This window comes from Rana temporaria, chromosome 11 (assembly GCF_905171775.1).
Source record: "Rana temporaria chromosome 11, aRanTem1.1, whole genome shotgun sequence".
NCBI classification, from domain to species: Eukaryota; Metazoa; Chordata; class Amphibia; order Anura; family Ranidae; genus Rana; species Rana temporaria.
Genome location: NC_053499.1, coordinates 131,820,587 through 131,845,989, shown reverse-complemented (window position 1 = coordinate 131,845,989; position 25,403 = coordinate 131,820,587). Strand labels below are relative to the sequence as shown.

The 25,403-nt window shown below is 42.4% G+C and overlaps 1 protein-coding gene across 1 annotated transcript in view; it reads left to right on the top strand.

Moving 5' to 3' along the window:
- Nucleotides 1-25,403, top strand: part of SLC12A3 (solute carrier family 12 member 3) — a 73,956-nt gene that overhangs the window by 12,629 nt on the left and 35,924 nt on the right. Inside the window, exons 4-13 of the mRNA XM_040329171.1 lie at nucleotides 746-821; nucleotides 895-990; nucleotides 3,486-3,625; nucleotides 3,708-3,818; nucleotides 6,599-6,710; nucleotides 10,855-10,985; nucleotides 13,778-13,862; nucleotides 17,356-17,510; nucleotides 18,959-19,066; nucleotides 23,694-23,817. Of these exons, the coding sequence (XP_040185105.1) occupies nucleotides 746-821; nucleotides 895-990; nucleotides 3,486-3,625; nucleotides 3,708-3,818; nucleotides 6,599-6,710; nucleotides 10,855-10,985; nucleotides 13,778-13,862; nucleotides 17,356-17,510; nucleotides 18,959-19,066; nucleotides 23,694-23,817 (1,138 nt within the window). The remainder of the gene's footprint in view (nucleotides 1-745; nucleotides 822-894; nucleotides 991-3,485; nucleotides 3,626-3,707; nucleotides 3,819-6,598; nucleotides 6,711-10,854; nucleotides 10,986-13,777; nucleotides 13,863-17,355; nucleotides 17,511-18,958; nucleotides 19,067-23,693; nucleotides 23,818-25,403) is intronic.

Here is a 25,403-nt window from a genome sequence, read left to right as displayed (position 1 = left end):
TAGGGTTTAGGTCTGGAGACATGCTTGGCCAGTCCATCACCTTTACCCTCAGCTTCTTTAGCAAGGCAGTGGTCACCTTGGAGGTGTGTTTGGGGGTGCCACGCGGTTGCCAGAGGACATCGAGTGCCAGGCACCTGCAGATCAGCTTCTGCTGTGAAGAATCACAGCAGAAGCAGCCTGCCAGCAGAGCGTGTGCGCCCCCTGCAGGCGTAAAGTGGTAAAGAAGACGTACAAACTCCTGTCTCTGCTAGCAAGCTGTAGAAGGGAACTGTTGCCCTCTGTAGATTCAGAGGTCCAACAACCCACCTGTCAAATCAGAGTTAAAACATCCAAATTAGTTGGGAGAGTGAGGTAATTGCAGAGGTCTGAGGACTAACTTACCATAGAACATCTATTCAACACTGCTTGTCCATAGGTTCCCCCTGTTAAAAGAAGTGGAAAAATAATAAATATACTGGCAGGATCAACATATAATAAAACTATGTTGTAGTTGAGACTCAGAAAAAAAGACTGCTGTATTAATGCTGGTGACAGACTGCATCATATATGTCATGTTACATAGTTAGTCAGGTTAAAAAAAAGACAAAAAAGTCTATCCAGTTCAGCCATAGTCATGTGTGATTTTGCCCAAAATTAATGAAAAAGTAATTTTAAGAAAATAAGTAATTTAGTAGAATTGGATTAGTAGTAGGCTGTTTTTTAAGAATGTGGAGGTTAATCACTGTTGTCTATATTACCTGCCCAGATCCGTTGCATGTTGAATATCTGGGGAGTGATTTTGTACCTTCGTCTACCCTGGATCACCGCTCAGGCTGGGATAGGTCAGTATATGTTCAATATTTTGTGTTCACATTTCTTATACATACATTAATGCTCTTTTAAATCCCCCTATAGCGCTAACTTGGCTGATTATCCTCATGTCTGTGACGGTCACCAGTATCACAGGATTGTCGATCTCTGCTATTTCCACCAATGGAAAAGTCAAATCAGGTAACTTGAGCTGTGTTTATAGAGAATGCAATCCAGGCAGTATTTTTAAACTAGGTACACACTTTCAGTTTTTTTTTTTTTTTTTTTCAACCCAGCAAGTTTCGCATAGTATTAACTTTGCAATGTTAGTACAGGGATCTCCCCGCTGAGCTATTGTGTTCTGACAGGGGGACCACAAAACCACCGCTAGGTGTCGCCTCCGTCGTTTTCCCTGTCGAGTATGCAAATTAGCAAAATACGCAAATTCCCGAACGTATGCGCGGTCGACGCAGTGAAGTTACGACGTTTACGTTAGATTTGCGACACGTAAAGTTGCCCCTGCTATATGAGGGGCAACCAATGTTAAGTATGGCCGTCGTTCCCGCGTCGAAATTTCAAAATTTACGTTGTTTGCGTAAGTCGTCCGTGAATGGGGCTGGACGCCATTTACGTTCACGTCGAAACCAATGACGTCCTTGCGACGTCATTTAGCGCAATGCACATCGGGAAGTTTTAGGGACGGCGCATGCGCAGTACGTTCGGCGCGGGAACGCGCCTAATTTAAATGCTCTACGCCCCCTACCCGGCTCATTTGAATTAGGCGGGCTTGCGCCGGGGGATTTACTCTACGCCGCCGCAACTTTACAGGCAAGTTCTTTGTGAATAAAGCACTTGCCTGTAAAACTTGCGGCGGCGTAACGTAAATGACATACGTTACGCCGCCGCAGTTTTACGCCCATCTACGAGATCCTGGGCCAAAATGTATTAAAAATTGCACTTGAAAGTAGACATAAATGATACAGCCAGTAGTATTTTAAGCAGTACAACTTGCCATAGCACAAAAAAAGAAAAGAGAATACAGCCAATAAGTTATATCTTACAAATAAGGCACGGTCATTACACCATTGTTTACACAGCAAGTACAGGGCTTAAATACACTTAAAACTTACATTTGAAGACCCACAATTTAAAGCCTAAACAAAATTTTAGTTTAAATCAGTTAAATACAACAAGTCAACAAAGTCTTGCAGTTTTTTTTATTTATTATTATTTGAAAGCAACACACAGCCTGAGTAACAAAGTTTGTCCCCTGCCAGCATGCTGTAGAGAAGGACGTTTGGTCTCTGCATGGCAACATTGGGCCAGATTCACAAATGAGATACGACGGCGTTTCTCCTGATACGCCGTCGTATTTCTGTTTCTATCTATGCGACTGATTCATAGAATCAGTTACGCATAGATAGCCAGAAGATCCGACAGGTGTAATTGTTTTACACTGTCGGATCTTAGGATGCAGTACCGCGGCCGCCGCTGGGGGGAGTTTGCGTCGTAAACCAGCGTCAGGTATGCAAATTAGGAGTTACGGCGGATCCACAACGGTTTTTCACGTTCGCTACGTCGCCGCTAGTCTAGTTTCCCGTCGCAAAGTTACACTTTTTTTTTGGTGCCTTAACTTTAGTCAGCAAGTGTATTGCTGTCTAAAGTATGGCCGTCGTTCCTGCGTCAAAATTTAAAAATCAACGTCGTTTGCGTAAGCCGTCTGGGAATACAGAAGTACGCTACGCGCGTCGCCGTTCAAAAAAATGACGTCACAGCGCAAAGCACGGCGGGAGTTAGGAAAAGGAGCATGCGCAGTAGGTCCGGCGCGGGAGCGCGCCTAATTTAAATGGCACACGCCCATTTAAATTGGCCCGCCTTGTGCCGGAGGCCGCGGGCGTAGTTTTCATCGCAAGTGCTTGGTGAATCAGGCACTTGCGATGAAAAATTGCGGCGGTGTAACGTATCTAGGATACGTTACGCAGCCGCGATTCTACGTGAATCTGGCCCATTGGTCTTTCTGCAGAGGTCTAACCTCTGTTTAATCAGAGCTGGAGCTTTCCAATCAGCAAGGATCATGAGCTGTTTGAAACCCATTTTTTGTTTTAGTGCACCTAGGATGTATTTATTTGATCTGAGAGTTAAATTGGGGCTTTTATTAGTTCCCCAGGCGATCTGTCATTGCTTCTTGTGCTGCTGTTGCATGTCAGAATTTGGTTTTGGCAAAACTAATAGCAATGAGGAATTTTCTAACATGAAGATAGGCAGTAAAATGAGGATGACAGGAGGAGAGAAACTCCATCTTGGAGCAAAAAGGAATTTTCTGCTTTGTAATCTTACAGCCCTTTGGATTTCCTTCCTTTATTTTCTGTTGATTCTTAATTTCCTCCATCATTTTAAAAGGAAACATTTTTTTTCTCTAAACCGCTTTTTGGGGTCTTCCTGGATTTCTTCACCCCTCTACCCTTGCAAAAAAAAAGACTTTCTTTTGGTGTTCTGCTTTTTTTTATTAGATGTATCATGTACCCACCCAATTGTTCTGTTTACCATGATTTCATTGATGCAGGTTAATTGTCATGAGTTTCTCTTTAGTTCTTTTTAACCCCTGCAACAAATAAGTACAAGTGGGGGGGGGACTCAGATTTTAGTAAAATGTCAGAATACTATTTTCAACTTTAAATATATTTTATACAATTTAGGTGGCACCTATTTCCTTATCTCTAGAAGCCTGGGACCTGAGTTAGGAGGATCTATTGGCCTGATATTTGCCTTTGCAAACGCTGTGGCTGTTGCCATGCACACAGTTGGCTTTGCGGAGACTGTGCGAGATCTGTTGCAGGTAAGGCAATGAGTCTGAAAGAAATGATAATATACAAGTAGTACTTCAGTTGTACATAATGCTCAAAATTTCCCCATTACAGGATTATGATGCAACCATTGTGGACCCAACTAATGACATCCGAATCGTTGGCATCATTACTGTTGTGGCACTTCTAGGAATCTCTCTGGCTGGTATGGAGTGGGAGGCAAAGGTAATAAAAAATGATGCAATGTTAATGAATATAAAGCAAATCTATAGCATTTTTTTCTGTATGATTGTCGGCAGGTGTCTTGCAAATACTTGTTTTAACAGTAGCATTATATTTATTCAACAGTAAAGCAAAGCATAGGTGCTCCAATTTATATAACTAGAAATAAAATATATCAATGACATTGATATCTAATATGGTTTATTCAGAAGACAGCTAAACAAAACACACATTGATGCTACTGACACTTTATCCTTCAGTCAGACGAGACCTTAAAGCGGATCTCCCGCGGCAATTCGTTTTTTTTTGGGGGGGGGTCATTAAATTATTTATTGCGTATAAACAGAGGACTCACGCTTCTGTTGTTCAAAGTCGTCCACTATCCGATTTCGTTTGAAATTATAAGTTATATTATTATTGCAGCACCGTTTCAATTTTGCTTTTGGGCAATGTGAAGCCCACAAGCACGTCGACTTCCGGGTTTCCATCTAAATGGGCGTCACATTCGGCTCTCCTATAACAGATTGCTCTGGTAGTGACGTCCCATCGTCGCCATCTTGCTACACCGCTTGACCCTTCTCACTCTATCATTACTGTGCATGAGTGTCGGGAGTAGCAAGATGGTGGCGACAAAACGTCACTTCCAGGTCAATCTGTGACGGGGAGCCTGATGTGACAAGCCAGCGTCGCGCTTTATGGAAATCCAGCGATAACTCCGAGGAAACCTCTGCAGGATATGACGCTCTGCCTGAAGAAAACCCGCAAAGGAGAGACAGGAAGCCGTGTGACAGCTGCTGCTAACAAAAGTACTGACTAAAAAAAAAAAAAAAGTTCCATTCCGTTCTGCATTCTTCTCTGTTTTTTTGATTAAGCCAATGTCTTTAAATAGGGTGGAGCTCCGCTTTAAGTCGGCCATACACTGTGCAAATTTCTTTCCTGCAACCATTGGTCAGATGGCTTTGGCCAATTATGGCTCTCCGTTTTTTGCAAGCTGTGATTGGCCGAGCATGCGGGTCATAGTGCATGCTTGGCCAATCATCAGCCAGCAATGCACTGCAATGCCGCAGTGAATTATGGGCCGTGACACGCCACTCGAATTTGACGGGAACGGCCCGTAACGTTCGTATTTCGTCGAACATAGGATGTTCGAGTCGAACGCGAAGCTCATCCCTACCAAACACACTTCAATAGAAACTAATGCAAAAAAAAAAAAAAAAAAAGGCAGGAAGGTCAAACCGACCTCTGAACTGTCTTCTACACCTCTCCATTAAAGTTAATTGAAATCTACTGACCTGTGTTTCCACACAGGTAAAACGCATTAAAAACAATGCTCAAGGGCTTATTTTGTCTTAATTTGTCTTGGAATGGCTGAATGTACATTATGTCCATTTTCTGTCCTAAAATACTCTGGTGAAGCTAGGAGTTATGTTTGGGCAATAAAGAGAGTAGGAGCAATGTGCAGACAAACCAGTGCTAGCTTATCCTAGGGATAATGATCGAATTTGAGACTTTTATGGTAGGGCAGTGGATCAGCGAGGCAAGAAATGCTGGCGAGGTAGAAACTGGCACCTTTGCTAGTTTGTCTGCCTACAAAGACATGGCCGCCCACCTAAACTGACAGGCTGGGTAAGGAGAACATTATCCAGACAAGCAGCCAAGAGGCCCATGGTAACTCTGGAGGAGCTGCAGAGATCCACAGCACAGGTGGGAGAATCTGTCCACAGGACAACTATTAGTTGTGCACTTTACAAATCTGGCCTTAATGGAAGAGTGGCAAGAAGAAAGCCATTGTTGAAAGAAAGACATAAGAAGTCCTGTTTGCAGTTTGCGAGAAGCCATGAGAGAGACACAGCAAACATGTGGAAGAAGCTGCTCTGGTCACATGAGACCACAATTGAACTTTTTGGCCTAAAAGCAAAACACTATGTGTGGCAGAAAACTGCACATCAACTGCACATCACCCTGAACACACCATCCCCACTGTGAAACATGGTGGTGGCATCATTATGTTGTGTGGATGCTTTTCTTCAGCAGGGACAGGGAAGCTAGTGAGAGTTGATGGGAAGATGGATGGAGCAAAATACAGGGCAATCTTAGAAGAAAACCTGTTAGAGTGACTGGGGCGGAGGTTCACCTTCCAGCAGGAAAAATACCCTAAACATACAGCCAGAGCTACAATGGAATGGTTTAGATCAAAGAATATTCATGTGTTAGAATGGGCCAATCAAAGTCCAGACCTAAATCCAATTCAGAATCTGTGTCAAGAATTGCTGTTCATAAATGCTTTCCTTCCAATCTGACAGAGCTTAAGCTATTTTTCAAAGAAGAATGGGCAAAATGTCCCTTTCTAGATGTGCAAAGCTGGTAGAGACGTCCCCAAAAATACTTGCAGCTTTAATTGCAGTGAAAGGCGGTTCTACAAAGTATTGACTCAGATATTAATTATTAAAACATTTTGAAAATCGTTTATCATTTTCCTTCCACTTCACAATTATGTGCCACTTTGTGTTGGTTTATCACATAAAATCCCAATAAAATACATTTACGTTTTTGGTTGTAAGACAAAATGTGGAGAATTTCAAGGGGTATGAATACTTTTTCATGGCACTGTATGCTGAAATGGCAGCTACTAATGTGACATAACGGTCTTCATCTCGTAATATCAGTGTCACCAGTTTTCTTTTAGTTTGCTTGTCATCCTGCAAAGAAATAATGTGTAATAATACTATCACTTCACACACTTTCTCCTTAGTATGATTTATTTCCATGTTCTTATTCTCCAGGCACAGGTACTTTTTTTCATTGTCATCATGATCTCGTTTGTAAACTACATAGTAGGGACGTTCATTCCTGCCACAGAAGAAAAGAAGGCAAAGGGCTTCTTCAGCTATCGAGGTGAGGGATTGGCCACAGGGTCATATTTTCATATCAGTATAGAATTGCAGTGCTAATTATTATATAGCAATGTGATAGTTATGTAATGTGGGATAATGTCAGCAAGGAGATCCTGGCGTCCTCTTGCCCGTGACCTTTATAACATTGATTTGTTATTTTCTGTCTGTTTAGCAGTTAGTATTCAATAGATAAGTAGCCAACGAAACCACATTTGTTAAAGCGGAGGTTCACCCTAAAAACATGTATATAACATTACATTCTGCATACTTCCAACATTTACAGTATGCTGTTTGTTTTTTGCTGTACATACCGTATTATTCCCCTCGGCGGATAAGGCGCGTCACGAGTTTCCGAAAGTAGCCGAACTGCGAGTTGGCTCTATACAGCGCCTAGTCGGTGCGCAGGCGCCGTATAGAGCCGACTTGCAGTTCGGCTATCTTCGGAAACTCGTGACATGCCTTTTCCGCCGAGGGGAAGTTTTTCTCAAGATGTCAATCATCTGGACGAAGTCCCACATGACACTGCGCCTCTGCATAGGAACGCCTACTCCCGCGGGAGTGTGTACCCGGAAGCCGGGTGGAAAATAGCAATAATACGGTATGTACAGCAAAAAAAACAAAAACAAACAGCATACTGTAAATGTTGGAAGTATGCAGAATGTAATGTTATATACATGTTTTTAGGGTGAACCTCCGCTTTAAGTTTAAAATGCAAAAGGACAACAAAGGTCCTAGGAATATATATATTTAAATGGAAAAGAAAGCCAATGTTTTCAAACCTCACTGGGTCCTTCTCTCAAGGTGAAGACCAAGGATGAGTTCACATATGTTTGGATTTTTAGTCCTTGAAAACATGTTCCTCCACATAGGTTGTTATGCCGCGTACACACGATCATTTTTCGGGTTGTAAAAAAAGAAGTTTTTTAAAAATGTAATTTAAAACGATCGTGTGTGGGCTTCAGAGCATTTTTCGGGTTTTGAAAAACGTCCAATTTTTTTTCCGAACATGCTCTATTTTTTCACGACGTTTTAAACTATGTCGTTTTTTGGGTTGTAAAAAATTATCGTGTGTGGGCTTTAACGAAGTGGAAAATCCGCGCATGCTCAGAAGCAAGTTATGAGACGGGAGCGCTCGTTCTGGTAAAACTAGCGTTCGTAATGGAGTAAGCACATTCATCACGCTGTAACAGACAGAAAAGCGCAAATCGTCTTTTACTAACACAAAATCAGCTAAAGCAGCCCCAAAAGGGTGGCGTCATCTGCATGGAACTTCCCCTTTATAGTGCCGTCCTACGTGTTGTACGTCACCGCGCTTTGCTAGAGCATTTTTTTTTCACGATCGTGTGTAGGCAAGGCCGTTTTAATGATGAAGTTGAAAAAAAACGTTGTTTTTTCAACTTCATCTTCAAAAAAACTTCGTTTTTTTTCTAGAGCCTGAAAAACTTCGTTTTTTTACAACCTGAAAAATTATCGTGTGTACGCGGGAATACATAAGTGTAGCGCTTAAAATGATATGGTGAATATCAAAATACCATATGGTGTGTGATGAAATAAAACACATAAATCATTAATAAATGTGAAACACAAAACAAATTATATGTGAGTCCATTAAAGTGAAGGGAACGGTGCCAACCTGGCAAAACGTCTATTGCACCTAATGTGATATCAAATGAAATGTGAAGTCCAATAAGATGATTGGATATATATAGCGAAAATCGTCGTCATCAACAAATCCTTCAGGTGAATGGAATGGGAGGACTCCACTGTCGCCCTATTTACATGCAAGAGCTCTTTTTCTTCCAGCCAAATGTAAGTTTGTCAGCTGTGAATAAATACATATTTTTTATCATACGGAGTTACGCTATGTGGCCACCCCCCTTCTTTTTTCTTTTCTTCACGCATTACTATTACACTGAGTATATTGGCCTTGGAAGTCCAGCACCAACACAGCTTCCGGCTTGTTCCTGGGGACCTACTCCATCCATAGATACTGCAACCTACTGGGCTCACGCTTCCTGCCAAAGATTGCCTTGACATCTGTCACACAAAGCCTTGATCGATCTCTTTTGGCATACGCCATCAGTGGTCAATCAGTTCCGGTAAGCCTGCACTTTTATCGGTGGTGGGACTGTCACGTTATTAAGTCACAAACTTTTTTTCCATTCACCTGAAGGATTTGTTGATGACGACGATTTTCGCTATATATATCCAATCATCTTATTGGACTTCACATTTCATTTGATATCACATTAGGTGCAATAGACGTTTTGCCAGGTTGGCACCGTTCCCTTCACTTTAATGGACTCACATATAATTTGTTTTGTGTTTCACATTTATTAATGATTTATGTGTTTTATTTCATCACACACCATATGGTATTTTGATATTCACCATATCATTTTAAGCGCTACACTTATGTATTCCTTTGTTATTTTGCTTATTTGAACAAGCCGTGTCAGCAGCTACCATTACCGTATAATTGGCAGCGCAGTGTATTCACTCTTTTTTATCGTGTGTACGCGGCATTAGGGGTTCCAGTGACACCAATGATCTTTTCAGGAATGTGTAAAAGAGGCATTTTCCCCACAGACCAGGTGATATAAGGTGCATTCTTCCCAATAATAACCAGTGCACTAGGGCCTTGCATGCCTTATACTTGTATTTGTTGTTATGCCTACAACTTAGGCCCCGTACACACGAGGGGACAGTCCGATGAAAACGGTCCGCCGGACCGTTTCCATCGGACATGTCCGCTGGGAGATTTCGGTCTGATGGCTGTACACACCATCAAACTGAAATCCGCGCGGACAGAGAACACGGTGACGTAGACGACACCGACGTTCTCTATCGCCCGAGTTCAATGCTTCCACGCATGCGTCGAATCAATTCGACGCATGCGCGGGATTTCTGTCCGCTGGTTAGACGTACTAATCAGCGGACATGTCTGCCGGACAGCTTCCCAGCGGACATGTTTCTTAGCATGCTAAGAAACATTTGTCCGCTGGAAATCTGTCCGCTAGCCTGTACACACAATCGGATATGTCTGCTGACACTGGTTGGCGGACCAGTTTCAGCGGACATGTCCGGTCGTGAGTACGAGGCCTATCTGTTCATGTTAGAGTCTTGTGAGTTGGAGATATAGGGGCAGATCCTCAAAGAAATGACGCCAGCGTATCTCTTGATACGCCGCGTAATTTCAAATTTTGCGCGTTGTATCTTTGTTTTGGTATCCACAAAACAAGATACGACGGCATCTCGGCTAGATCCGACAGGTGTACGTCTTAGTACGCCTTTGGATCTAAGCTGCATCGGCATCTCAGTGACGCGTGGGCATGCGCCCCCCCAGTGGCCGGAGGACCCGAAGCCGTAAAAAGACGGCCTCCCGGACCTATAGAGCCACCTTGTGGCCGTCTTTTGACTATGGCCCGGGTCTCAAGAAGTTAAGTTCATGAACTGAGGTACTTTAAAAAAACATCAGCCAAAACATACAAAGAGGATAATGCCCGCGAGGGGGATTAGAGATTGAGTTCCAAATCCTTTTTTTTACACAAGGTGTGCTTAGTAAACATGCTTAGTAGTTGGTATATGTTATTAAAGGTTATTTCTGTAGAGAAAGCAAACAGCTGCTCAACAGTCCCAGAGATTTTCTAGCCGGATGGAAAAGTGTTTGTCATTATTCAAATGTTAACCATACTGTACCTGTATATGATTATCATAAATTGTCTTTGAGCCCAGGTTCACACTGCTGCGTAATTGAAATTGTGTGACTTCAGCTGAACTCGCAAGATTTCATCCCCGCTTGTCAGTCCAACTTCAGGGGCAATTTCAGAGACATCTGTGTAGGTTCCTGTACAGATGTCTGTTGAAATCGCACCCAAAATTGCCAAACTTAGTACAGACACTATATTTGGGAATCGGTGTGGCGCCACAAAGTCGGACGGGGCCATTGGCGGCAATAGCCGCAGATTTGGCATGTGATCCGACATGCCAAATCACATCAATGTGAACCTAGGCTAAATCTGTAAAATTTGGGCTACATATTGCTGCCATCAATTCCTTTGTCTAACTTCTTTTTTTAGTTACCTTGATGGGTGGAGAAATACTTTATACAGTTGTATACATTTTCAATGCTTTTTTTTCTATAGCTGACATATTTGCTGAAAACTTTGTGCCAAACTGGAGAGGACAAGACGGCACCTTCTTTGGAATGTTCTCCATCTTCTTCCCATCCGCTACAGGAATCCTTGCCGGAGCGAACATCTCTGGAGATCTAAAGGTCACTAATTATATCATGCTCTCATTATATAAATGAAATAATAGATCGACTGCTGTTGAGTTGGCAGTGGCTACACATGGATTGAAATTCAGCAGGTCCCTGCTGAACTGGACAAATTTCTATTTATCTATGGCTACTTTAAAGCTGCCCATAGATGGATCGAAATTTGGTTCTGCGGGGATGGGCAGGCTGATTGTACCCAAGTTGATCAATTGATCAACTTTGGTAGAACCCGGCATGTCAGATTTTTCTACAAATGGTTACTGCCAGGGGCTATAGCCGCTAGCAGTAACCATTGTATTCTGCCGGCTGGGAATACTCCCTGTGCCCCCTACTGGTAGAATACAATAGTGCAGTGGGAGGTATTCCCCCATCAACACTAGCTGTGTTGATGGGGGAATCTAGTGATTTTCTTTCCTTCTACCTGTGGTGAAAGGAAAGAAAATACTATCATCTATGGCCAGCTTTACAGCTGAATATAACTGGGACTGTTCTTTTGTTAGACAATCCAGTCCAACGCCAAGAGCAGGTGGGAAGGGCAGTATGAAGTTTCAATATTTAAAACTTGTAATAACTTTTTTTTATTTGTCTTCCTCTTTTGTCCCCCTCAAGATATTTGTGACTAAATTTAGTAATAGAAAAAAAAAGGGAGTCCTTTTTTTTCTGACCTGGGTGGATTCAGAGGTAGGTGGATGTAAACGGATGCAAGTTCCGTTGCATTCCCCTGCCCATAGAGCTGCATGCCCTTTCCAACCAGGTTGGCCTAATAAATGTACAGGTGGACCTGATCAGAAAACCCATGTGAAAGAGACATTAGGTTTTCAATCAGCAGTTGGCTTTGCTTAACCACTTGCCGAGTGCCGACCAGCTCACGCCGATATACGAGTTATGCCTCGTACACACGTTCAGTTTTCCCGACAAGAAAAGTGTGATGTGAGCTTTTTGTCAGGAATTACGACCGTGTGTATGCTCCATCACACTTTTTCTGTCAGAATTCCTGCCAAGAAAAGATTGAGAGCAGGTTCTCTATTTTCGTGACAGGAAAAATTCCTATCGGGAATCGCGCTCGTCTATATGCAATTATGACACACAAAAAAACACGCTGTGATGGAAGTTACTAAAATTAATATTTTGTGTTATGTTACTTTTCTCCTGAGCTACTCAAAAAATTCCTTTCTTTCATTATATTCTTCTATTTGTTTTATTTCTTGATCTATATAAGATATATATATATATATATATATATATATATATATATATATATATATATATATGATAGATAAGTATACATATGTATGTGTGAAAATATACTACAGTGCTGTTACTTTCTTTAAAAGATATTATAGGGTTAATATCGAGGATATTTGTGCCAAAAATGGACTTGCAATGAGAAACCACCCTTATATGGACTGACCTATCAGCTGTGCTCATGTGAATGATGTCTTTAAAAAAAGGTTCAGCCCCTTTCTCTTGGATGCTGGAACACCGAAAGAAATATGGCTCCCTTTCAGCTTTCTGCATGCTTTCATGATTTGGGTCAACGGTAGAATGGGTTTTGCCCTGAAGTCGAGTCAGGGGTTTAATCCTTTTCAACGCATGCTCAGAATCAAGTAGAAGAGCCGAACTGCCTATTGAACTTCATTTTTCTCGGCTCGTCGTACGTGTTGTACGTGACCGCGTTCTTGACGTTCGGAATTTCAGACAAGATTAGTGTGACCGTGTGTATGTAAGACAATTTTGAGCTGTTTTCCTGCTGAAAAAAAAACATGGTTTAACTGTTGGAAAAACTGATCGTGTGTACAGGGCATTAGATTCACTCCCTCGGACACACTTAACCCCTTGATCGCCCCCTAGTGTTTAACCCTGCCAGTGTCATTTACACTAATGCATTTTTATAGCACTGATTGCTGTATAAATAAAGATGGTCCCAAAAATGTGTCAAATGTGTCTGCCATAATGTCGCAGTCACGATAAAAATTGCAGATCGACGCCATTTTTTAAATAAAAATATTTATTAATAAAAATGCCATAAAACTATCCCCTATTTTGTAGACGCTATAACTTTTGCGCAAACCAATCAATCTACGCTTATTGCGTTTTTTTTTTTACCAAAAATATGTAGAAGAATACATATCGGCCTAAACTGAAATTAGTTTTTTTATATATTTTTGGGGATAATTATTATAGCAAAAAGTAAAAAATATATATATTTTTCAAAATTGTCGCTATTTTTTGTTCATAGCGCAAAAAATAAAAACCGCAGAGATGATCAAAGACCACCAAAAAAAAGCTCTATTTGTGTGAAAGAAAGGTCGTAAATTGTCAGTTAAAGCGTTGCAGTGCCGAATCGCAAAAAGTGCTCTGGTCAGGAAAGGGATCAATTCTTCCGGGGCTGAAGTGGTTAACCTGCACATTGGTCAGAATGTGAGATTTATGGGTTGATTTACTAAAACTGGAGAGTGCAAAATCTGGTGCAGCTCTGCATAGAGACCAATCAGCTTCCAGGTTTGTTTTGTCAAAGCGTGAAGCCATTTGGCTACCATGCACTGCTGCACCACTTTTTGCACTCTCCAGTTTAAGTAGACCAGCCCCTTAGTGTCTGCAGTAGTTTGCAAGTAGTAGGGAAATGATGTGCAAGCGCCTGGCATCTTGGCACGTTTCAGTTGACCATTAATAACACATTTGTATGTTACCAAGTTATGTGTGGCCAAGGAAGCACTTGTTGGTACTCTATTGACCATGGTGGACACACTGAAACTATCTTCAGATGTTTCTTTATTTTCTTCACACAGGATCCAGCTGTGGCTATCCCTAGAGGTACCCTGATGGCCATTTTCTGGACTACAGTGTCTTACCTGGTAATTTCTGCAACTATAGGTATGTTTTTTTTAATAATTATTACTTAGTGAAGTACAGGTGGAGTTTGATGTGGTAAACACACTACATGAAGTTTGCACATTTTGGGCTACTGTTTGAGCATATACCTCCATGTTTGCATAAAAGTTGCATTTAGCAAACAAAATGGCAGCAGGACATGGGCACATATATATGTAGTGTTTACTTATCTCTCTAGTCCCGTGTCTTTCTGCTGCTCCGTTCCTCTGTTATTAGGATAATAATTTCTGACAAGCTCTCCGACACGGGAGATAAAAGCAGCTGAAATTTGTGTTGGGTGGGTGCTATAAATAGATTAGCAGAGAGCTGATCTATTCACAGCACAGCTCAGCAAGTATCTTCGTTCTTCTGCCTATGTGAAGGGGAGTGTGTGCTTTTCCTCCAATCAGCTGTCACACAGTGTATGCCAAGATTCCCCTCCCACTGCTGAAAGAGGATGTAAGAATTCTAACACAATTTTCACTTTCTAAAGAATAAAGAAAGCTGAACACAGCAGATATACATGTAAAACTTATGTAGGGAGATTTGTTGTATCTCTGTGTATCATCTGAAGCTGTACACTTTACTGGGTATAGGAGAGGGTTTACATCCACTTTAACCTCCCTGGTGGTATGATTATGTCAGATTTTTGATGCTGAAAGCGGTACCATTATTTTGCATGGAAATTTGGCGTTTTATATTGTAGGTCTGTAATTCTTAGGAATAGCTTAAATCTGTCCAAACAAGAGTCTAGTAGACATCCCGGGTATGATAAAGTTTGAAACACAAAATCATAAATTATAATATAAAAAATAAATATAATTATAAAAAATAATAATAATAAAAATTCATCAATAATGTAATCAAATCAAAAACACTGAAATGTGCTCAGTTGCAGAATTGTCGCTGTCATTACTTCATTGTCTAAAGACGAATTTCCCCACAAATCGCTATCGCTCAATTCTGCAAGTGATTCTAATTTATTATCGCTGTTTTCTAGCTGCTCTAAAACTACTTTTGACATAAAGGGACACTTTTTGGTTGCTATGGACAATCTCCAGTTTCCAGGCACAAAAAACAGTCTTTATTATATAAAAGTGCATGTATGGCACTGGGCAGACCACTAGGGACAAGGGGGGTGTGTAATTATTTTATACAGTACTGTAATCTGTAAGATTACAGTATACTGTTTGTATTGTGTGTTTTTACTTTTTTGAATTTGGCGCCGAACTCCGCCCCCGTGCGTCACAACGTTGCAGGGAACGGAGCTCGGCGGCACTCCTGCACTGTGCGAATTGAGCGAGGAGACAGATCGCTCACACAGCGGGGAGACATCGCATGATCCAGGGGACAAGGTAAGTAACTTTGCCTGGATCCTGCAATGCGATCCCGAGTCTGGCTCGGAGATACCGCTAATGGTACTGGAATTCCACCCCGAGACAGACTCGGGAATACCGCTAGGCAGGTTAAGGTCAGCCTGGTAAACATTGGAAAGAAAAAATTGGGGGGTCACAGCTTCATCTGCTGACTGGAAAAAAATAAATATAAAATGTATTACTTGAAGAGTTTTATTTATTTTTGGCCTGAATATAACAAGGAAAGAAATCATTTCACTATGGGGGAGATTTACTAAAACTGGAGCACTCCGAATCTGCTGAAGCTGTTTATGGTAGCCAATCAGCTTGTAACTTCAGCTTGTTAAATTAAAGCGGAGTTCCAACCACAATTAGCATTTTTTAAATGTATGTCCTTTCATCCTGCGTTTTTAAAATATAGATCTGGTCACTTACTATTTTACAATCCGCCGCCGATCCGCATAGATATTAAAAAAAGATAGTTTATAAAACTATATCTACACCGTTGTCATTTTGCTTGTGGGCATTGTGAAGCCTACAGGCACTTACTTCCTGGAAGTCTTGGATGGGGAGTGATAATTGGACAGCGCACTGCATCCTGGGAAATGATGACACACATTTCCCAGGAGCATTAGAGGGAGATGATGTCAGAATCCTAGGTGGTTTCAAAGGCAGATTTCGTGGGACCGCATAGCAACAGGCATTTCCAGATGAGTAAAAAAAAAAAAATGTTTTTTTTTCTTTATTAGTCGTAAGCTACAGTTTAAAGCAAAATAGTTTTTGTGATGGAACCTCCACTTTAAGCTTTTTTACAATAAAACCTGGAAGCTGATTGGTTTCTGCAGAGCTGCACCAGATTTTGCATGTTCCAATTTCAGTAAACCTCCCCCTATGGGATGGATTTACTAAAGGAAAATAGACTGTGCACTTTGGAAGCTTCAACATTTTCCCCAGAGCTTAATAACATTTTTGAAGCTTCACTTTGTAAAGAATACCAAATCAGGTGCAAAGAAAACATAAAAAATTGAATTTTTCTTGCACATGATTGGAAGATGGAAATCAGCAGAGCTTTAACACAATCACTAAGCTCTGGGGGGAAAAAGAATGAAACACGTTGCACTGTCTATTTACCTTTAGTAGATACACCCCTATATATGTCCCAATGCCCAAGCTCGGCTGACACTTGTTTGGCATTAAGGAAAGTATATTGGTGAGGATGGACTATTTTGACAGACTACGGGGTAGATTCACAAAGACTTACGACGGGCGTATCAGTAGATACGCTGTCGTAAGTCCGAATCCCCGCCGTCGCAACTTTAAGCGTATGCTCAAACTGAGATACGCTTAAATGTTGCTAAGATATGATCAGCGTAAGTCTCCTACGCCGTTGTATCTTAACTGCATATTTACGCTGGCCGCTAGGGGTGTGTACGCTGATTTACGCCTAGAATATGTAAATCAGCTAGATACGCCTATTCACGAACGTACGCCCGGCCGTCGCAGTAAAGATATGCTTACGTAAGGGGTTTTCAGGCGTAAAGATAAACCACCAAAAAGCAATGTTAAGTATAGACGTCGGAACCGCGTCAAATTTTTCAAATTTTACGTCGTTTGCGTAACTTGTCCGTGAATGGGGCTGGCCGTAATTTACGTTCACGTTGAAAGCATGACGATTTGCCGACGTCATTTGGAGCATGCGCACTGGGATACGTCCACGGACGGCGCATGCGCCGTTCGTTAAAAACGTCAAGTACGTGGGGTCATTAGTATTTTACATAGAACACGCCCCCCAACCAGCCTATTTTGAATTAGGCGGGCTTACGCCGGCCCAGTTACACTACGCCGCCGTAAGTTACAGTGCAAGTTCTTTGTGAATACAGGACCTGCGGCTCAAACTTACGGCGGCGTAGTGTATCTGAGATACGCTACGCCGGCCGAAATCTACGTGAATCTAGCCCTACATGTCCATATCAATCTTAGAATAAAAAAGATGGTATTAAACTTAATTTAATAGAAATTCAAAGACATCAGACGTATGTTTTTTTTAAATTGTCGTAGGGAAATAGAAGACTGTACATATCAGCCTAAATATAGCCCAATGCCCAATAGTAATAACATCATAAGAACGTTTTTTTCTGCAGGCTCCTGTGTAATTAGAGATGCATCTGGAAGTGTAAATGACTCATTTATAGGTGAAGCCACAAACTGCATTGGACTGGGTTGTAGCTATGGGGTGAACTTCACTGAATGTGCTTTAAATCAGAACTGCAAATATGGACTTGCAAATTACTACCAGGTAAGCACTAATTGTTACCCCCAAGGTTCTATACAGCGGGCTCGCATTTACACATCGTCAGGATACAGACTCCAAAAACAGAAAGTATTTGTTGTTAGATTGATGCCGCCTGTATTTTTGTTAAAGTAAATCCAATGGGAAAAACCTTTCCGTTTAAAATTAATAGCTTCTGGACCAGGCTTTCTCAACATTTTAACCCTAGAGCAGGGGTGCCCAACCAGTGGCCTGGGGGCCACATGTGGCCTGCGGAGCTCTCTGATGTGGCCCGTGACCTCCTGCTCTGGGATTGAATAGAATAGAATACTGTTATTAAAGGTACGTTTATTACTAAAAATAACAGTTAGGTAGATTCAGTAAGATTGACGCAAATTTGCGGCGGCATAGCTTAAGGAATTTAAGCTACGCCGCCGTAAGTTAGCGAGGCAAGTACATGAGTCACAATGTACTTGCCTGCTAAGTTACGGCGGCGTAGCCTAAAGCGGCGGGCGTAAGGGCGCCTAATTCAAATGTGTTTGGGGGGGGGGCGTGTTTTATGATAATAGTGCTTGACCTTACGTTTTTTAAGTTTTTTCAAACTGCGCATGCGCCGGGAGCCTACATTTCCCAGTGTGCATTGCGGCTAAGTACGCCACACGGGCCTATTGATTTCGACGTGGATGTAAACGACGTAAATCGCTATTCGTGGACGACTTACGCAAACGACATAAAAATTTTGAATCTCGAAGCGGCAATCGACGGCCATACTTTAACATTGCTATTCCATCTAATAGATGGAATAACTTTAGGCCTGATAATGGCTTACGGAAACGGCGTAAATGTACTGCGGCGGCCGGGCGTACGTTCGTGAATCGGCGTATCTACTCATTTACATATTCTACGCCGACCGCAATGGAAGCGCCATCTAGCGGCCAGCCGAAATATTGCAACTTAAGATAGGACGGCGCAAGCCGCCCTATCTTAGATATGTTTAAGCGTATCTCTGTTTGAGCATACACTTAAACATAAGTCGGCGTAGATTCTGAGTTAGGTCGGCTTATCTACTGATAAGCCGGCCTAACTCTTACTGAATCTACCTAAGTGTATATATGGGTATATCTGTTCTGCAGTGATTACTAGGCTGCTTTCAAACTGATCCACAGGTGCAGAGCCGTACACTATCCTCCTTGCCTTGCTTTGGCTTGTAGGAGTGACAGAGCTGTAAAAGAACCTAATGCCCCTAAAGAAGCCTCTTTTATGAATTTTTACATATATCAGTACTAGTATGTTGTAAATGATTGCATGGAGTTTATTGAAAGCAAGCCTTTCCTTTCCAGATTTCTGTACATACACTAAAATACTTATACACATATAGGGCTATACTATAGTTTAGTTCTGATATTAGATTTTGTGGTTTGGTTACAATTGCAATCTATAATTGTCTAATGTAATCTATAAATGTTTTTTTTTAGGCAATGAGCATGGTGTCAGGATTTTCCCCTCTTGTAACAGCGGGGATTTTTGGTGCCACGTTATCATCCGCTTTGGCTTGTCTGGTCTCTGCACCGAAGGTTTTCCAGGTATGGCTACAGATAGCAGAAAGATTATTCTGCGTATATTCCACATATTTTTGAATGACTAGGAATGTGTGCATTAAAACATAACAATTCTAAGGCTTTAGTCAGTAGTACTAACATAAAGTTTTATCACAGCAGCAATTAAAGGGGTTGTAAAGACAAAAATATTTTCCATTTGAATTAAAGTCTGACAGTAGCTGAGAAAGTAAAAAGTATTGATTAGCATTATAATTACTGTAATACCTCTTAAAATCGAGCAGGTTTATACACCTCCGTCACTCCTGAATCATTCTTCCCACTCACTTCCTGGTTTGCGGTGCGCGTGCATTGTTGCTACGTCACGGCCTAATGGGAACTACAGTTCCCATTAGGCTTAGCGTAGTCGCACATGCGCAGAGCCTTTTTTTTTAAACGGCGGACGAGAATGAGCGTAGTTCTCGTGAACAAAACAGCCACACTCCGCCCCTCATGCCCCTAGTATACACCCCTTCCCGCCCCCCTGCCTATACCCATTCATTCCTCCCCAGTCTACACACACATTCCCAATGGGGGTTGTAAAGACTTCAGCTAAAGAAAATGAATGCAAGGGAGGCGGAGCTACAGCGTCCTAGAGACGCCCACTTATGTCCTGCCTCCATGCCTGTGAATGATAGAGAACGTCTTCACGTAGGGCTGTAGTCATAAGGAGGGGGCGAGCACGCTCTGCACGTTCTGCTTTCCACCATGCAAAACGGCTGAGGCCCCGTACACACGTCCGAGGAACTCGACGTGCCAAACACATCGAGTTCCTCAGCGAGGTCAGTGTGGAAGCCGCCGAGGAGCTCGGCGGGCCGACTTTCCTCATTGAACAACGAGGAAAAAGAGAACATGTTCTCTTTTCGGCCCGACGAGTTCCTCGTCGGCTTCCTCGCTGAAAAGTGTACACACGACCGAGTTTCTCGGCAGAATCCAGCTCCGATCGAGTTTCTGCCTGAATTCTGCCGAGAAACTCGGTCGTGTGTACGGGGCCTCAGATGCTGGTGGAAAGCATGAAGAGGAGAGACAGGAAATGGCATTTTTAAACCGGGATTACTGTATTTTGGAGGGCAAAAGGGAAAACGAGGCAAGTAAGATTTAAATGCCCTAGCTTACAGCAATCAATTTATTGAATAAAAAACAAACCTTTATTGTTCCTTTAAGTCTAAATTTTTATTTGACTAATGAAAGACAGAAAGTGAAGACAAGTGCCAGTCTGATATTGTCACACCATGCAAACATAAAAAAAAAACTCATATTATGCAGCATGACCGGTATACTGAGAAGCAGGGATGAGGTTTAGATTTTCCACCACCGTGTATTTGCGACAAACCCCAGGAATTCGCGAATTGCAAACTTTTGGCCAAAAATTTACAGGATCACAACCAGAAATAAAGGACAACCTATAATGAAGTCCATATCATTTGCCCGTAGTTAGCTGAGACACTCAAGAGCTAATCATTTGAAGGAAAGGATAACCCTTTATATAAGGCACCTATATTGTCAGGCCTCGTACACACGACCAAGGAACTCGTCGTAAATGAAACATCGTTTTCCTCGACAAGTTCCTTGTTAGGCTTGTCGAGAATCTTGACAAGCTTTCTTTGCGTACACACTGTCAAGACCAAATCTCGTCGTTCTCAAACGCGGTGACGTACAATACGTACGACGGCACTATAAAGTTTGATTCCACTGGCGCCACCCTTGGGGCTGCTTTTGCTAATCTCATGTCAGGCCCCGTACACACGACCGAGAAACTCGACGGGCAAAACACATAGTTTTGCTCGTCGAGTTCCTTGTGAAGCCGCCGAGGATCTCGGCGAGCCAAGTTTCCTCATTGACTAACGAGGAAATAGAGAACATGTTCTCTATTTGGCCCGACGAGATCCTCGTCGGTTTCCTTGGCCGAAAGTGTACAGACGACAGACGACCGGGTTTCTCTGCAGAATACGGCTCCGATCGAGTTTCTGGCTGAATTCTGCCGAGAAAATCGGTCGTGTGTACGGGGCCTTACTGATGGTCAGTCGTGCCTACACACCAAAAAAACGATCGTGTCAGAACGCGGACACGTAAACCACGTACGACGGCACTATAAAGGGGAAGGTCAAATCCAATGGCGCCACCCTTGGGGCTGCTTTAGCTGATTTTGTGTTAGTAAAAGACGATTTGCGCTTTTCTGTCTGTTACAGCGTGATGAATGTGCTAGTTTTACCAGAACGAGCGTTCCCGTCCCGTAATTTAGTCTGAGCATGCGTGGATTTTTTAACCGATGGACGTGCCTACAAACAATCGTTTTTTTTCTATCGGTTAGGTATCCATCGGTTAATTTTAAAACAAGTTTCAAATTTTTGAACCGATGGATAAATAACTGATGGGGTCTACACACGATCGGTTTGGTCTGATGAAATTGGTCCATCAGACCGTTTTGATCGGATTGACCGATCGTGTGTACGCAGCATTGTACATACTTTTGGTAAAAAAAAAATGCAATATAGGCGTATATTGAGTGGTTTGCGCAAAAGTTATAGCGTCTACAAAATAGGGGATAGTTTTATGGCATTTTTATTATGATTTTTTTTTTACTACCGGTAGTAATGGCAGCAATCTGCGATTTTTATTATGGCGGACACATCGGACACTTTTGACGCTATTCTGCGACCATTGTCATTTATACTATACCCCCTGTTTCTCTCCTCCCCTCCGCATCACCTCCTCTTTTCAAGAAGGCTCCAGGCCTTCAGTTTACTAATATAAGGCAGACTGACTTATTCCCCATTTGAATTCCCCAATAATCTCTTCTCTTCTTCTGAGTATACAAATACATTCCATGTTCCCCAAGTTTCATTATATTGTTCTTTTCTATCTTGGGCCGTGAGCACCAGGTCTTCTATGGCCCCCACGTTTCTAACCCTATGAAACCAATCAGCAATCGTGGGTGGCCTAGGATTTTTCCAATTCCGGGCAATGCCTGTCTTGGCTTCATTAGTCAGATGACAAATGATCGAATTTTTATATGTCTTTGTTGGAATCTGTGAAAGATGTAACAAGAAAAAAGCAGGGTCATCCAATATTTGATAAGATGTACATTTTTGGGAGATCCTTTGTACTTCTGACCAATACTTCCTAATCTTAGGGCATGTCCAGAATATATGGAACAATGGGCCAGATTCACGTAGCCCGGGCGCAACTTAACTTTTCCGATTTAAGTTACACTGCCGCAAATTTTCTGCCTAAGTGCCCGATCCACAAAGCACTTACCTAGAAATTTGCAGCGGTGTAACTTAAATCCGTCCGGCGCAAGGCGGGCCCAATCGAATGGGGCGAGTCCCATTTAAATTAGGCGCGCTCCCGCGCCGGACGTACTGCGCATGCTCCGTCGGGTAAATTACCAGACGTGCATTGCGCTAACTGACGTCATTTGCTTAGACGTTAACGTAAATGGCGTCCAGCGCCATTCACGGACGTCTTACGCAAACGATGTTGATGTTTAAATTTCGACGCGGGAACGACGGCCATACTTACCATGGCTTAAGACAACTAGGGCTCAGCCCTAGTTTTACGCAGCGTAACTCGACGGAAACAACGTAGATTTAGATCGATGGGCCGTTCGGGACGTTCGGGGATCGCCGTAAGTCTTCATTTGCATATTCTACGCCGGCCGCAATGGAATCGCCACCTAGCGGCCGGCCTAGAATTGCATCCTTAAGATCCGACAGTGTAATTCAATTACACCTGTCGGATTTTAGGTCTAGCTATGCGTAACTGATTCTATGAATCAGTCGCATAGTTAGAAACAGAGATACGACGGCGTATCAGTAGATACGCCGTCGTATCTCGTTTGTGAATCTGGCCCAATGTTCCCTTATCCTTGTTACATCGCCAACACTTGTCTCAGATTTCAGGGAAAAACCTGCTTAATTTCGCCGGTGTATAATACCACCCAGGATTATTTTCTAACACACTGCCATGCAACCCACTAGTGGAAAAAGACTCTCTGCAATCAATTGATTTTCTGATGTCTGTGTATTTTACCTGGGAAATGCAGAAAACCTATTAACGCCCCTGGTAGAAATGAGCCCTTACAGTTCATACTCTGTTACCAACATCTTCTACTCTGAAGGTCTCGGCATAATCAATACCAACACCTGCCTTTTGCACTGGCAGAGTAAGCTGGTGGCTGTTATCTATATATGATGCCATCAGGGCTTTTTTTCAGGGGGAACGTGGTGGAACTCAGTGGGGGGTTGGCTGCTCACCACAATCTCTTGTAAACACAGAAGTTCGGTTTCTGTGTTTACAAATAACAGCTCTGCACTCTGTGTGTAATGCAGTCCTGGTATTTAATGCCCCTTTAAGACCCTCCTACTGTTCGTGAAATTTGACTGACCACACCCACTGTTTGATGTGATTTGGAGGGTGTGTGTGGTGGAGGGGATTTGGGGGGGGGCCGTGGTTGAGTTCCGGCACCTATTGTTTGAGAAAAAAGCCCTGGATACCATAAAGTTACCAAGAGAACTGAAAAAATTGTTTCTAAATGTCATATCCTCTACTTATGTTTTTGTTAACATTGGTTTTTTCAGAACAATCATCTGTGTTTCTCTCTGTTTCTGTACAGTGCCTCTGTAAGGACAACCTCTACCCACTGATTGGCTTTTTTGGGAAAGGATATGGAAAGAACAATGAGCCTATCCGTGGATATCTGCTCACATTCCTCATTGCGTCTGCATTTATCCTCATTGGTGCGTCACATTCCTCATCAGAGTACACTTAGTTCTAAAAATGCATGGATACCGTTTTTTTAAGACCGAGTATGAGCACCAATAATTTTCTTAAGTACACGCCGATACCTATTTTTAGTGTCATGTGACAGCTTTTTTAGACTAATGAAAAATTACCGGTTCAAATAAACCTGACAGGTGTTCTAAATCCATCTCCACCTCATCCAAAACAAATTCCATGTGAGAATTCTAGTACCTATTTATCTATCTTGTAAGTTTTCTGATCACTACGGACATTTTGTTTTAATGTGTTCTTACTAAGAACTGGAGTTATTTCTCTTCTGTTCATGGACGGACACAGCAGCAATTGACCTTAGGGTTTATCATCCTTCTCCTGGAAGGAAGGATATAATACCCTAAGGTCAAAGGCTGCTGTGTCCGTCCATGAACTCAGAGAAATGGATTTTACGGTGAGTACAAAGGGCCAGATCCACAAAAGGGATACGATGGCGTATCTACTGATACGCCGTCGTATCCCTGTTTCTATCTTTGGAACTGATCCACAGAATCAGTTTCTCATACATAGGCAGAAGATCCGACATGTGTAAGGGACTTACACTGTCGGATCTTAGGATGCAGTACCGCATCCGCCGCTGGGGGCATTTCGAGTCGAAATGCCGCTTCGGGTATGCAAATTAGCACTTACGGAGATCCACGAAGCTTTTCAGCTTTGTTTTTTCTCCGTAAGTATTAGTTTGCAATCGTAAAATTAGGGCTGCTTTTACAAGGTGTAAATTGTTTAGGCCTTGTAAAAGTAGACCCTTATATCCCGCGTCGCCGTCTTTTTTTTTCAAATTTTTTTTTTTTACGCCCGTCGCGATTCTCAAAACCCGGCGCAACGTAAAACCGTGCAAAGCACGTCGGGAAAATGACGTCGTGAGCATGCGCAGTACGGCCGGCGCGGGAGCGCGCCTAATTTAAATGGGACTCGCCCCATTTGAATAGGAACGCCTTGCGCTGGCCGGATTTAAGTTACACAGCCAAAAATTTCTAGGTAAGTGCTTTGTGGATCGAGCACTTAGGTAGAAATTTTCCGGCAGTGTAACTTAAATGGGAACATTTAAGTTACGGCGGCTGGCTGTGGATCTGGCCCAAAAATCCTATTTTCTCTTCCGTTCATGGACAGACACAGCAGCCTTTGACCTTAGGGTATTATATCCTTCCTTCCAGGAGAAGGATGATAAACCCTAAGGTCAATTGCTGCTGTGTCCGTCCATGAACGGAAGAGAAATGGATTTAGATCTACCATCAACTATGTACAGGCATACCCCACTTTTGAGTACACAATGGGGTTTATTTACTATTGCTGGAAAGTGCAAAATCAGGCTCACATCTGCATAGAATCCAATGAGCTTCGAACCCCAGCTTGTTCAATTAAGCCTGGTAATAAAACCTGGAAGCTCTTTGGTTTCTATGCAGAAGTGAGCCTGATTTTGCACTTTCCAACAATAGTAAATAAACCCCATTGCGTACTTAAAAGCAGGGTATGCCTGTAGTTGCATCTGCCTTAGTTGATCCTAATTGGATGGATTATTTGAATTTGTCCT